At 48.8% G+C, this 14326-nt stretch overlaps 1 protein-coding gene across 5 annotated transcripts in view; it reads right to left on the minus strand.

Moving 5' to 3' along the window:
- The window catches only part of AGAP1 (ArfGAP with GTPase domain, ankyrin repeat and PH domain 1), a 348034-nt gene that overhangs the window by 202579 nt on the left and 131129 nt on the right, over positions 1 to 14326 (minus strand). For all 5 annotated transcript variants that reach the window (XM_049773603.1, XM_049773601.1, XM_049773600.1 and 2 more), the window contains one exon: positions 13027 to 13119. In XM_049773603.1, the coding sequence (XP_049629560.1) occupies positions 13027 to 13119 (93 nt within the window). The remainder of the gene's footprint in view (positions 1 to 13026; positions 13120 to 14326) is intronic.

The following is a 14326-nucleotide window of genomic DNA, read 5'->3' on the forward strand; positions in this document are numbered from 1 at the left end:
TTGCATGCAAGACGAATGTACTCCCTGCTGTATTATCTCTCCAGGTCCTCCTTTGGAGTTTTAATACCACTGACACGTGGCCACCGGTAACTCAGTGGACAGCAGGTCTGCCCATGTAAAGGCCTTTGGCTTGGAAATGAGGCAGCCTCAGCAGGAAGCTCTGTGTGCCCTCATCAGCTGCATTTTCAGGAAGAAAGGCCCTATTGAGACCCCAGGGAGCTCTGCGTGGATAAAAGCACCCAGCTCATTCTCCCGCTCACTATCATGGCAGCCTGCTCTTTGTCAATGCAATGACTCCAGTGCTCCTCCCTTGATCGATCAGCGTGGACCTCAAGGGACTGCCATCAGAAACAACCTGTCTGTCCTCAAACAATAAAAATGTCCGCAGACATGAGCTGCTGTTTGTTTTTCCTGAAGCCCAAGAGATACGACAGGCTCAAGATGTTGAGATGGAGGGGATGGAACCAGCCTCTTGTCACAGATACAAGAGTGACGCTGGCCAGTGATGTCCCCTTCCCAGGACCGAGCTTCTGTGGAGCAGCAGGCGCAGCAGGAAGGTTCCTGCTGGCCTCCGCAGCTATAAACTGGCTATGCTAGGACATCACCACCATCACAGGGCAGAGTCAAGGAGCTGGATGAGGTATTTGGCAGATGAAACAATCCTGGGCAAATGAGTGCCCTAGTTAAGACAGAGACGACTTTGTGATCATTTTCACAAGGATTTATGCATGTGAGCCCTTTATTCTCACTCACAAACCACTTCCAACAGGTAAAGCCTTCACGGGCAGAGCTTCACTGGTCAGGCAAAAATGACTTGAGTCCAAACCCAAATATCCCGAAACTTCTTCCCCATCCCGCACAGGCTTGGAGGTCAGCCACAACAACAGATGTGTCAATTCTCTCAGCATCCTCTTGGGCCTTTCTCCATTCTCACTGTACATCTAGGAATGGCCATTCTGTCCTCACCACACCTGGGCCCAGGTGACCCATGCTCCTTTCCTCACTCCTTGCAGTATTTTCACGTCCCATCATTAGGCCCCATTCCAGGACCCTCCTATTAGCGGGCTCCTACTATTAGCGTCTTCAGCTACTCCTACCACCTGACACCTCCCACGTAAGCTCTACTCACTGTCTGATAGTCCCATCATTAGGCCCCACCCACATCTGGGACCCTCCTATCAGGGGGCTGCTGGCTCCTTCAGTTCCTCTCACCACTTGGCATTTCCCACTATGGCTTCTCCTGCTAGGCCCCATTATTAGGCCCCAACCAGATGTGGGACCCACCTATCAGAGGGCTCCTGGCTCCCTCAGCTCCTCCCACCCCAGACCTTTCCCCTGCAGTATCCCCTTCTACCACTAGGCTCCCTGCCAAGGCCCAGTAAGTTTTCAAATTGATTTGGCTTGCCCCTCCCTCTGACGCGGAGGGACTAAATAAGCACTTAATTGGCTTTCTGGGAGAAAAATCAATGGAAGATCAAAGAAAACAAGAAAGTGTAACTTGGGGGCATTGTTAGCTGTCCTTTCAGGTTGAGAAATATTTTCAATCGTACATATATTTCTATGTTAAAAAGGGCAGTGAGTACCAAAAAGTACTAGTTGATATGTAACAACCACACTTGAAAATCTTTGATTAGAAGAGGCATTTTGTGGTATTTACACTTCTAATTCACCCATCATAAATGTGAAATAAACACACACTCTCTCTCTTACAACTGCAAACAAACACACTGCACTTAGGACACTAGTTAAGACCACGCACACTTCTCTGAAAGTAATATTCAGTTTTGGAAAATCTACTGCTTATTGAATATACTCTACACAGGTATTCCAATGCATTCACTTCTATCTTCATGAAAGGAAAAAGGAACTTCCGGTGTTGAGTGCGGCAGACAACACACCAAGCAATAGAGTCTGGGTTTTCTTTTCTTTTTTTTGTGGTTTTTTTGGTCACACCCGGCAGTGCTCAGGGGTTACTCCTGGCTCCATGCTCAGAAATTGCTCCTGGCAAGCACGGGGGACCATATGGGATTCCGGGATTCAAACCGATGACCTTCTGCATGAAAGGCAAACACCTTACCTCCATGCTATCTCTCTGGCCCCTGAGTCTGGGTTTTCTATCTATGCACCTGCACTCAGAGATGAGGCCCAGAACTCAGTCACATACCTTAAAGGAACTTCAGAGGAGGCAGCGAGATTTTTTTTTTTTTGTTTTTTGGGTCACACCTGTCAGCATTCAGGGGTTCCTCCTGGTAGGCTTGGGGGACCATCTGGGATGCTGGGATTCAAACCACTGTCCTTCTGCATGCAAGGCAAATGACCTACCTCCATGCTATCTCTCTGGCCCCGAGGAGGCATGATTTTGAGAAGGGTCGAGGCCTTCTGAAGTGGATGGGTAACTAAAGAGCCTATAGCTGCTTGCAGGGGTGGTCCTGGGTGGGGGCCTCAAACTTTGGTGCCCCTCAGGCAGCATCCTGCTCTAGCCAGCAGTTAAGTACTAAGGTAGTGTATGTGACAAAGTCTGGGGAGCTGCTGGCAGGGTGTATAGAAACTCTGGGCTGGTTTTGCATCAATTCTTCAAGTCTAAATTCAAGTCTACTTTATTCCATAAGTGAAGTTGCATGTTTTTTCCAAAATCCCCATCCCCATGTGCATCTCTTCCATTTGCTAATGCACATCCCTTCCTGCTCTCACTGATAAAGAGTTTTGTGCTTTTTCTTCTTTTACCTGACGAGTCTCCAAAGGGACCATTTTGCTGTTGCTATGTCTAGGTGCTGCTTAGTGAACAATTGCAGTCTTACATCTTACTGGCAAGGATACTTCCTTTCTGCCAAGCCTTCCCCTCTGCTCTGTGGACTTATGATCAGATGGTTTGTTTTCTTCTACTGAATTACTACCAGGGGTAGGTTTCTATGAGGAAAACCATTATTTTTTATTTTGGGTCATACCAGGTGACAGGGGTTACTCCTGGCTATGATCTCAGAAATCGCTCCTGGCTTGGGGGATCATATGGGACACCAGGGGATTGAACTACAGTCTGTCCTGGGTCAGCTGCATGCAAGGTGGATGCCCTACCATTGCGCCATCACTCCAGCCCCAGTGGGAAATTACTGATAATATTTATGTTTTTTTTTTTGAGCATCACCCAGCAGTTCTCAAGAGCTATTCTCAGACTTGTTGTTCCAGGGTGTTTAGTGGTAGTGTTTGGGGAACATGTGTAGCAAGTCAGCCCCTGAAGAGGTTGACTGATGGAGGGATGGAGGATGAGGCCTTTCTCTTCCAGCTCGGAGCACGCGTCTGCCACCCTGTCTAGCCGACGGTTCTGAGGTGAAACGGCGGGTAAACAGCTTGCAGACAGTCAGGCTCGTGGAAATATTTGCTTTATTCGGTGGACAAGACTGAAGTCCAAAGACTCAGCTTCAGTTCCAGCCAAAAAAGCCTCAGCCTTCCACAGACCCTTGTTTTTATCCCCCAGAGTCAGGTACCACCCAATGGTGGGATCAGATACCAACCAATGGTGGAAGCAGAATCAAGTACTACCCGGTGGGGGCAGAATGCCAGGTCACACCCTAGGGTAGGGCACAATCACCAATCAGTTTAGGGTGAGTAGCATAGTAATCCCCCAAAATATTTACATACACAACAAACATGGGGTGTCAGGACCCAACCCAGGACCTTGCATGACCAAGGTAGGTATCCACGGTGTGTCACCTTCCTAGCCTAAATCAGCTGTGCTGTCTAGATTTCCTTTAAGAGGTTTGGGTGCTCACCTCCCAAACCCATGATCAGGCTGTCCATCTCTCCACTTTCCTCCCTAGCTCCATCAAAAGGAGAAACAGAGGCCTCCTAAGGCCTCACCACTGTGAGAATGTGTTTCAATTTCTCAGATACCAGGCAGGTCACTCACTTACAGAGAAACAAAAACCATTGCACATCCAGCTAGAAATCTACCTTCCATAAGTAAACAAAGATAAAGTTCCCCCTACAATGAAACTCGAGACCACCAGCTCTCTAAAACTATTCCCACACACCCCCAGTGGTAGTATCTCCCACTACTGAATCACAGATCTATTTCTGTAAATACATAGTGTGACATTCATACATAGGTGGTATATAAATTCATAGGTGTGTAATTTAGCCATATCCAAACAAATTATTTTATACACACCATCTTTATTTATTTATTGTTTTTTTTTGGGGTGGTCACACCCAGGTGCACGCAGGGGTTACTCCTGGCTCTGTGCTCAGAAACTGCTCCTGGGGGACCATATGGGATAAAGGGGGTCAAACCCACATCCGTTCTGGGTCAGACATGTGCAAGGCAAATGCCCTACAACTGTGCTACCACTTCAGCCCCATACCCACCATCTTTTAATAAAAGAGGTTTATTTTTTTATTACCTGTTGATTTATTTACTTTTGTTCATACCTACCAGTGCTCAAGAGGGGGGAAATTCTGTTATTTGAGAGACCATGAGTGTTGGGGATTCATCCAGGAATCCCACATGCCTAGCATGTGCTCTAATATTTATTTTTATGATAGTGCTTAAGGCTTACTCCTGGCTCTGTGCTCAGGCATCACTCCTTGCAGAGCATATGGGGTTCCAAGGATCAAACCTGGCTCAGCAGCATGCAAGGTTGGAATTGTGCAAGGCTGGTACCCCTCTGTTGTACAAGTTTAAGCTGCTATATTTGGTCTAATGACCAGCAGTGGAGATGGTCCTCAGATGGTGAAATCACAGTGACAGTAACCAATCCCCTTTTCTTTTTCACCCTCCCCCGAGTAACTGAACCTTTGACTCAGCTTCCTGGCTCTTAGAAGAATTTTACCCTGTCTCCCCATTTTCAGATCACACCTGCTGGGATCGGGGCTTATTACATCTTCTTAGGGATTGCTCAGGAGATATTGCTTAAGTGGTACTGGGGTTAGAACATGCAGGCAAGTGCCTTAATCCCTGATCTCTCTCTCCAACCCAGGAAAACTTTTGGATGAGAACCATGTTCTTCCTTTCAGCACTAATTACACTATGAAGGCTGCAGGTTAAGAGCTTGAGTAATGTAATAAAAATGTGGCATGCACTAAATACAGTCCAGTATTACTAAAACTGCAGGCTGGACATAAAATAATTCTTACAAATAAAACCGTACTTGAAGACAATAATATCTTCCTTTACTTGGGTTTGAAGGCTGAAAAATAATAGTTTTCTGAAATAGTTCTGGTTACTCATTACCTGGTTAATGGATCTTCTTTCCTATCTATTTATTTGTAACTAAGCTGTAACTAAGTTATTCTGAATCTTAACATACACCTGCATATTCAATATATTAAATAGAGCAACATAAGGTAGAAGTTTTCCAATATACTTCTAGAAACTGAAAACATGTTTTGGGGAAGAAAAATACTTTCCACTGCTTAGAACTGTACTTATAACTATACCTATTACCATCATGATCTATACTCAAGATACCAGGATGAAGGTGTGAGAAGGGTGTGTGTGTGTGTGTGTGTGTGTGTGTGTGTGTGTGTGTGTGTGTGAGAAGGGTGTGTGTGTGAGAAGGGTGTGTGTGTGTGTGTGAAGGGTGTGTGTGTATTTGTGTGTATGTGTGTGTGTATGTGTATCTGTTTTCCTGGAAAGCATTTGACAGGGACCATAATGAAAGGGAGATGGTGGGAGCACAGTCATGGGCCAGGCTGAATCAGCTGGAAGTCTGGAAGGGAAGAAAGGCCTGTGACCTCACTGGACCTGTAGGCTCCCAGCCGAGTACCACGTGTAGACCTGCGGGTAAGGCTTGAGGACAGACTCTACATAGTCTCCAAGCCCATGCGGAAAGTTCTCATTTACTTGTTTTAGTCTGATTTGGAAAACATGGTCATAATAAACACTGACTAGATCAGTGCAAGGAGTTTTGGGACCCAAAAGACAGTATAGGGGTTGAGGTCAACTCCATCTGGATCTTCAACACCCCAAGCAGCAGTAGGAGTGATTCCTGAGCCAGGAGTAAGATCTGAGCACTGCCAGATGTAGCTCCAAACACCACTCCAATCCCCTCCCCCCTAGAAATTTCTAGAAATCCAGAAGAAAAATTCTAGCTACTCTGGAATGAATACTCCAGAGCCCATTTTCCTTTGGCTGCAGGACTGAATTTAGCCTGGGATTATTGTGTCCCTCCATGGAGCACAACAGCAGGGAAGGTCACAATTTAAGCAGCAAGTGTAGGAATGAATGACAACATTTTGAGAAATTCAGCAAAATAGCAATTGGTTTCTAGTAGACACTTTTCTTTTTGTAGATGTACACACATACATTTATGCATACACACAGCATATAGGCACACACATACCATGCTCAAGGAAGCCATGTGACTCCAGAAATCAAACTAAGAGTGACGCTATTCCCCAGCATGAGATCACCCCTATCCCTGATGGTGGTGAATTTTTATTTTATTTAAGTATTTGGTTTTTTTTTCCTTTCTCTTTGGTTTGCTTTTGGGCCACATCTGGCAATGCTCAGGCCTAACTCTTGGCTCTGTGCTCAGGGATCACTCCTGGTGGGCCTGGAGAGCCATATATGATGCCAGGGACTAAAGCCAGGTCACCCACAGGCAAGACAAACACGGCAACCATTGTACTATCACTCCGGCCATTTGACAAATTTTTAAAAGATGGAAACATCTGGAAGTAACTGGAGAAGGACAGAGTCTAGCTGAGTTGGTAAATACCCATAACAAATATAATCTGGGGGGTCTGGGGAGCCCAATAGATATTCCCAGTAATGCCAGCTAAACAGGTGGATATGTTCTGACCCTGAGCTGGCCACCACGGCTGCTGAGGAGATGAAGAGGATGTGGGTTGTTGGTGGTTATTTTTTGGACCTTGAAGCCAGTTGCTGGGTCTCAACACAAAATACTGGACCCCGGGGGTGTGGTCCTTCCCCAGGAGGGGAGCTCCTTGCTTGGTTTTCCTTCTTGGCTTTTTTTTTTTTTCAGGGGGGTCACACCTGGCTATGCTGAGGACTTAACTATTGGCTTTGTGCTGGGGATATCAAATCCAGGTCGGCTAGGTTTATTAAGGGAAGTACCTTAAGCTCTGTATTGTGTCTCTGGGCCCAGAGAGAAACCCTTATGAAGTTCCATTTTGGGATTTTTGGACCACACCCAGCAGTGCTAAGGAGCACACAATGATATCAGGATTTGAACCAGGATCACACCCATCACAGCTGAATGTCAAGTAAGTGCTTAAACCTAATTTTCAGTCTCCTGCTTAAAGAGAATGACACCAAAGATAGGGGTCTGGGATACACAGGCTGGTTTTGTGCTCAGGAGAACTATGGGATGCCAGAGATCAAACCAGAAGTCAGCTGCATGTAAGGCAAGTGCTTTTCCTGCTATATTTCTATGCTCCAGTGATTCATTTTTGTTTTTCTCAGGAAAGACAGCCAAAAGGAAAAACATTCAGGTGTCTGAAAAGCACAGTGAGGAGATATGCCTTCCCCAACACATACCTTGAGCCCACCCAGGCCCTTAAGGGCCCGCAGTGTTGAGGAACTGCTGAGGCACAGCCCAATGTTGATGATGTTTCCCTTTCATGGCCCTATCCAAAGGGGCTATCCTGCCAGAGGCTCATCACAACATGCAGGGACCGACTGGTCCAATGGCAGTGGTTTATCAGAGCTTATTAACGTTAGTATCACAAAAGTTGGTATATAACTCCCCCACTGCTCAATTTGACTGGCTTTAAAAAAATAAAACAAAAAAACAAAAATCATGCAGGGGCCCTTATGCCTGGGACAGTTTCTGGGCAGTGCTGCACTGCACAGTGAGGTCTGGGTCTCCGTGCTCAGCTCCCAGAGGCCCCAAGGAGGTACAGCAACCTGGCAATGTCAGGGGTCTAGATGGAAGAGCATTCGAGGAACTGCATACACCAACACCTGGCCTAGCTCAGCAGAGCTGTGAGCTGAACTGGACCCCATGACTTGAAGCAGACCACTGGAGCCTCCTGGGGAGGGAGAGAGAAGGAGGGAGAGAGGAAGTAGCCCATGACTTGAAGCCTCCTGTGAATACAGTGTGTGTGTGTGTGTGTGTGTGTGCGCGTGTGTGTGTATGTCCCATGACTTGAGGCAGACCGTGTGTGTGTGTGTGTGTGTGTGTGTGTGTGTGTGTGTGTTGAGGATCCCTTAAAGAGGTCAGTGAAGGCAGATAATGGGATCTGATGCAAGAGGCCGTGTCCCCAACAGAAGTGGAAGGGACAATCGTGTGCATATATCTGCAAGTATATGAATGTGTGTATGTGTATGTGTGTATGTGTGCGTAATCTCAAAAGGAAAAAAACCCTCTTCCCCATTGCCCAGACCTGGTTTTGGGGTCTGAAATCAGAATTCCTCATCCAAGGCCCATGTGGGTTCTCTGTGGGTCCCAGGGTATACCAGGGGGGATCCAAGTAAAAACAAAAATCACATAATGGGTCCAGAGCAATAGCACAGCAGTAGGGCATTTGCCTTGAAAGGAATGATTTTTGAGTTCAGAGCCAGGAGTAACCTCTGAGCATGGCCAGGTGTAGCACAAACCCCCTCCCTCCCAAATCACAATATTGGAGCCTTAGAGATAGTATAGCAGGGAGGGTCTTTACCTTGTACAACACTGGCCTGGGTTTAATTCTTGGCATCCCTTTTGGTCCCTTGGGTACTGCCAGGAGTGATTAATTCTTGAGCACAAATAGGTGTGGCCCAAGCAGCAAAATAAATAAATTTTTAAAAAAAATCACATAAACAGGGTCAGAGAGATATTATGGAGTTAAGGGTATTTGCCTTGCATGCAGAAGGACAGTGGTTCAAATCCTGGCATCCCTTGTGGTCCCCTGAGCCTGCCAGGAGCGATTTCTGAGCATAGAGCCAAGAGTAACCCCTGAGTGCTGCCAGGTGTGGCCCAAAAAAAAAAAAAAACAAAATAAATAACAAGTAAACAAAATATCACATAAATGGTGGGACAATGGCTAGAAAGAGAGCCAATTGGTAGAATGGGGGCTGGTGAGGGACAAGGACAGGCCTACAAAGGGCTGGAGCAATAGCACAACAGGAAGGGCATTTGCCTCACATGTGGCCAACCTGGATCAATCCCCAGCATCCTATAGAGTCCCCTGCCCCACCCCAGAGTGAATTTTGAGCACAGAGCCAGGAGTCAGACCTGAACACCGCTGGGTATGGCCCATCATACAAAGAAAAAAAACCATGAAAAAGTGCAGGGGGAGAGGGTGAAGGGAAGAGGTTCATGCTAGCTGGTGGTGCTGGGAATCAAATCCAGGTATCCCTGCTCCAGAGATGGTTCAGCCCATAAGCCTCTCTGGACCTGACCTTGGAAGAACAAGCCCCAGGTCAGGATTCTCTTTCTGGGCCACACAAACTGGGAGTGTGGTGTATGCATGCACATGTGTGTGGTGTGGTGTGGTGTGTAAGTGTGTGTTTGTGTGGTGTCTTAGTATCTCTGACTGTCTTTTTTCTGGCCACAGCAAACTGGGAGTGTGGCATGGTGTGTGTGGCATAGGATGTGTGTGGGGGCATGGTGTGTATGGCATGGGTGTGTGTGGTGTGGTGTGTGTGTGTGTGTGTGTGTGTGTGTGTGTGTGTGTGTGTGTGTGTGTGTGTGTGTGTGTGTGTGTGTGCGCGCGCGCGCGCGCGCGCATATTCAAGCTGGGTAAGGACCTGCCCTCCACTGGCAGAGCTGAGAATCTGGTCTGGGGACAAGGACCAACTCCCCCAGCAGCACCTGTCTCTTTCTCTGACCCTTCATAAGAGCAAGCATGCAGCCTGCACGGGCTTAGCTGAGAGTCTCCCTATGTTTACACCAGAGAAAAAAGTGTCTGGTTCTTTCAAGCAGATAAGATATACATGCACAGGTAGTACACACACTCAGGCTACAAGTGCAAACATTTGGAAAATTCGGGAGCATCCAGCCGGAGGATGGGGCACTACTCCGGCCTGGACCATGCTGGGAGGGATGAGGCCAGGCTGCTGATAGGGGCTGGGAGACGGAGATTAAAAAATGCAGAAAGGAGAGAAAGAAAGGAGAAGGCACAGCTGCTGCCCCCCAAACAGACCTCCCATCTGCCACCCACGATTTACATGTCACCTTCTCCGGGCTCATTTGTACTTCATTAACTGCCATTGACTTAACAAGATTTATGCAAATGACGCCGTCGGAGCTCCCAACTCCCACCGCAATCAAGTGATTATGTATGTACAAGTCTCCGCAGCCATGAAAAATTCATACGTGACAGGCCCACTCGCCGCGGTGCCGGCCTCTGCCTTTTTTTATTTTTCTCACTTGGCTTTTGGATGTTTTTGGCAATTCCAAATAGACCCTCTGTTTACTAGCTTAAAAAGGAGAAGTGACAGAACTTCTGGAGCCCAAGCACCAAGACTTGAGAAAAGAGAAGAAAAGGGAATTAGGGTCCCGGAGAAGCAAAAGCCCACACTCAGGAAATCCGGTACTGGAACTGCTCTGGGTGTAGAAGTTCAGCTGGGACAGCCAATGGAGGAGACAGGGCCACCTGCCTGCTCACTCGCTCCCAGGGTGCAAGGAACAAACTGTGATGTGCCTGGGAACAGGGATGCACGGCACAACTTGTTTGAAAGGGACAGAAAGGGAGGTAGGCAGAACCCTGCCCAGAACTGTCTGTAGATATGGGAGATCCACATGGGCCCTTAGCACCCATCACCCTAACTCTTCATGTCCTAGGCCCTCCTGAAGGTCCAGGGTGGTCTTGAAGCATTTGAACAGGTATGGGGAATCCCCGACACACAGTGTGTGTCCGTCCTGGCTGAAAGTCAATCATGAAGCCTCATCTATTCTCTCCGGAGAACGTTCCCTATGCCACGGCGGCCATGGCTCCCCACATATTTCCTCAGGGCATTGAATCCACAGAGGGTACCACTGCCCAATGATAGAGCTGACTGAGGGGTGAGCATAAAGCCATGGACAAAGGTCATGCCAAGGCCCAGCACTCCTGTAACCATTCAGTCACTCCCTGTTTAGGTGCCAAGCATGGAATTGGCCAGGCAGTCATTGGTCGTGGCTTCTGCTCTGTGAACCCTCATGCTGGTGGCACCTGGCAGGCAGCAGGCATTGAGTGCTTGGGATCCAGGCTGGCATTGGGACAGGCTTCCCTGAAGCTACATGGGACCTTCAGTATGAGGTATTCAAAAAGGCTGCGGGTCTTAGAGAGGACCCAGCTCAGCCATGGAGGCATCCTTGGTTGTGTTCCCAGGACTTCCTGGGAAGTCCAGCAGGGCCCTAGTCTGTTCTCTGCCACCAGGAAGAAAACACTGAAGCTGCACATGATCATGGGGACAGAGATCAGGAGCTGCCTGCACCCAGGGAAGCAACCCTAGACCCCGGCTCAGGATTAGGTCTCATAATGACCGTGACATCCCGAGGATCATGTCAGACCCAACTTCTGCTCATAGCTCACCCCAACTCATCCAGATATGGAACGGCATGGAAAGAAGACTCTCCCACCCCTCACTGCAGATGAGCTGGGGACAGACTGAGGGACTGGGGGACAGACCCAAAGACAGCTTGACAGCCACAGCAAATAAAAGTGACAATGGAACATTCTGGAAGCTTTCATGCCCCTAGACTGCTGGCTTCTGGGTTTTTGTTTACTTATTTGTTTTAGGGTACTAGTAACCCAGCAGTGCTCAGAGGTTATTCCTGACTCTGTGCTCAGGATCACTCCTGGTGGTGCTCAGAGGACCATATGGGGTGTTGTTGTCATGTGCAGGGTCAGCACTGTCCTGTCTCTGGGCCTCTTGCTTTTTGGTTTCTTTATGAGAATGAGTAAAGAAATTGACTTTCCCAGGCCCTGTCACAAGGTGACACTAGGATCCAAGGAACAGCTAACCTGTGCAGGCCATTGGTTTAGGTAGGAACAGGCTACTCCCATATTCTGTGGCAGCCACAGAGGAGACACAACTGCTCCCTTGTTTGTGGCCAGCTCCCATGTTGTGGCCTGCTCCACAGCAGAAACCAACAGCAGAAAACAGGGAAACAGGGTCCCAGGCCAGGGTTGGCCTGAAGCTGGATTCCTGAAATAGTTCCGAGCCCCCCTTCCCCCGCACTGACCTTGCCCTGGCACAGGGATGGGGTGACATTGTCACAGCCCTGCCCTCTGGGCCTTGCAGGACACACTCTGAACCAACCCTGAACACAGGGAGGAGAGTCTCAGAAAACCCTGTTCCGCTGCTGCCTACGTCCCATCCCAGAGCACCATGGAGATGGCGTGATGCATGGTTGGCGCTGACTCGGGCACAGAGCGAACTGCTCTCGGCAGCTCTCAGGGCTGGATGCAAACCTATTCCCAGCTAGAACCTGGGCCAAAACAAATGCTCCGATTCGAGTCCTGTTGGGTAATGAGGAAGTTTAATTAAGGCCCCCCATTACAGCTGTAAATGTTCCTTTCTATAATAAGGTCTAAATGAAACTGAACCTCATCAAAGTTACAATTCCTTCATTAGCAAATTACAAACAAGAGCCCACAGCTGACACACCGCTCTGATCATCACAACTAATTGCCTCGTGGTTACCAACCAGCCTGCCACGGCGTTCAGATGTCCGTCTGCGCGAGCAAATTAGGGCCACGGCGGGCCGGCCGTGTGATCACAAGGGGCTCTTGCCCGGCCATCTGACTTCCCCCTGTCGACCAGCAGCCCGCGGCCCAATCAAAAACGCAGCTACAAAGGCGGCTTTTGAAGGCGGCTCAGCCAGCAAACAGGCCGAGATGTGGGCGGGGGGTAGGGTGGGGATGCGGGGCCCATACTCCATTAGGGATGTTGTCACATTCTCCCGCTCCTTATTCTAATGATCCTATTTTAATACACACAGGAACCTCTTCTAATTGATGTCAAGTGAGTGACTTCTACATTCATCAACAGAGCACATCAAACTAGTGGTGCAAGCGAGTTGGCACGAGGGGGAAGCGGGACGGATTGGCCCCGGCTTGGGCCCGTGAGTGTGGGCAGGCGGGCGGCGGGCGTACCTGCTTAATTGGAATGGCTCGGCCGCTCCCGATGCTGTCCGCTCGGCTCTCCAGGCCTTTCTTCTCTTTGTCTGGGTCACTCCCTTTCCGAGACTGCAAAGCAAAACGGAAAGTTAGCCTCGGGGTCAGGGCTGTGTGGCTCAAGTGAGGGCGACCCCAGCGGGGTGGTTTCTGCAAAGACGTTGGTGGCAGCCAGGGGTGCTGCCTGCACGTGCCCACATAGATGCACCCACCCACGCATACATTCACTCATCTATGTGCACACATCTATCCACATGCATAATGCATCCATACCTCCATCCAACCACACAGTCCGTGTCATCCGCATACGCACAACCCATGAACACTCACGTCTGTCCACATCACACAAACAGCCATCCATCCAAATAAAAGGCACTCACACGCATGCACTCCACACACAACCGAACATCCATGCACACCCTCCACATCTCCGCAGGCCTCCTCACCCCACACGCACCACACACACACACACACACACACATCCATCCACCTGGCCCCAGTGCACACCAGCCAGCAAGTGTCTCACCACCTGCCACCTTCATTTAACAAAGAATTTTCTAAACTTTGCCAGTGCCTGAAACGATCTTTTAATTCCTTTTTGAAAGAGTTCGAAATTCAATTCCCGGAAGCCAGTGGTGCGCAGAGGAAAATGAGGCCCTTCTCGGCTGCAGTGAAAGCGGCAGCGGGGCTGGCGTTTGTGAAAACCCATGCCGCAGTGTCTGGATCTCATTACCGGGGGGACGACTTGAAACATTCTACTTCGAGCACCACTGTCCACTGAGCGGGCCTCTCTACCCCAAGTCCTACCAGCATACCACTCCCAAGGTTTTTCACGGCTTCTGGGTGGTTAAGACTCAAGCCAGACTAGTGGAGCCAGGTAACCATAAAATAAATCAGGAAACACTGGAGGAGTCTGTTGTGATCTGAGGTGAAGAGCCTCAGTTGCTGAGCCCCTAAATGTGTTTCCTCAGTGGTCCACGGTTCGGACAGCCCCAGGCCGTGTGGCCTGAGCAAGTGCGAGCCACGATCTCCAGGAAGATTTATTTAATTATGAGAGAAAGATCTGAGACTCGTCCTCCTTAATAACTACACTGACAAGTGACAACTTCAGCCCATTACTTCTCACTGGGAACATTACTCACACGATATGGAAAATGGAGAAACATTTTCATGTGCTTTTCAAAGCTGGGATGATCTATGAAGCAGGGAGACGGGGCTGATGTCTAGAGCTGCGAGGAAGGGACACAATGATTCCCTGGGTTGTGGGGGTATGGTCAAG

The sequence above is a fragment of the Suncus etruscus genome, chromosome 5, assembly GCF_024139225.1.
Source record: "Suncus etruscus isolate mSunEtr1 chromosome 5, mSunEtr1.pri.cur, whole genome shotgun sequence".
NCBI classification, from domain to species: Eukaryota; Metazoa; Chordata; class Mammalia; order Eulipotyphla; family Soricidae; genus Suncus; species Suncus etruscus.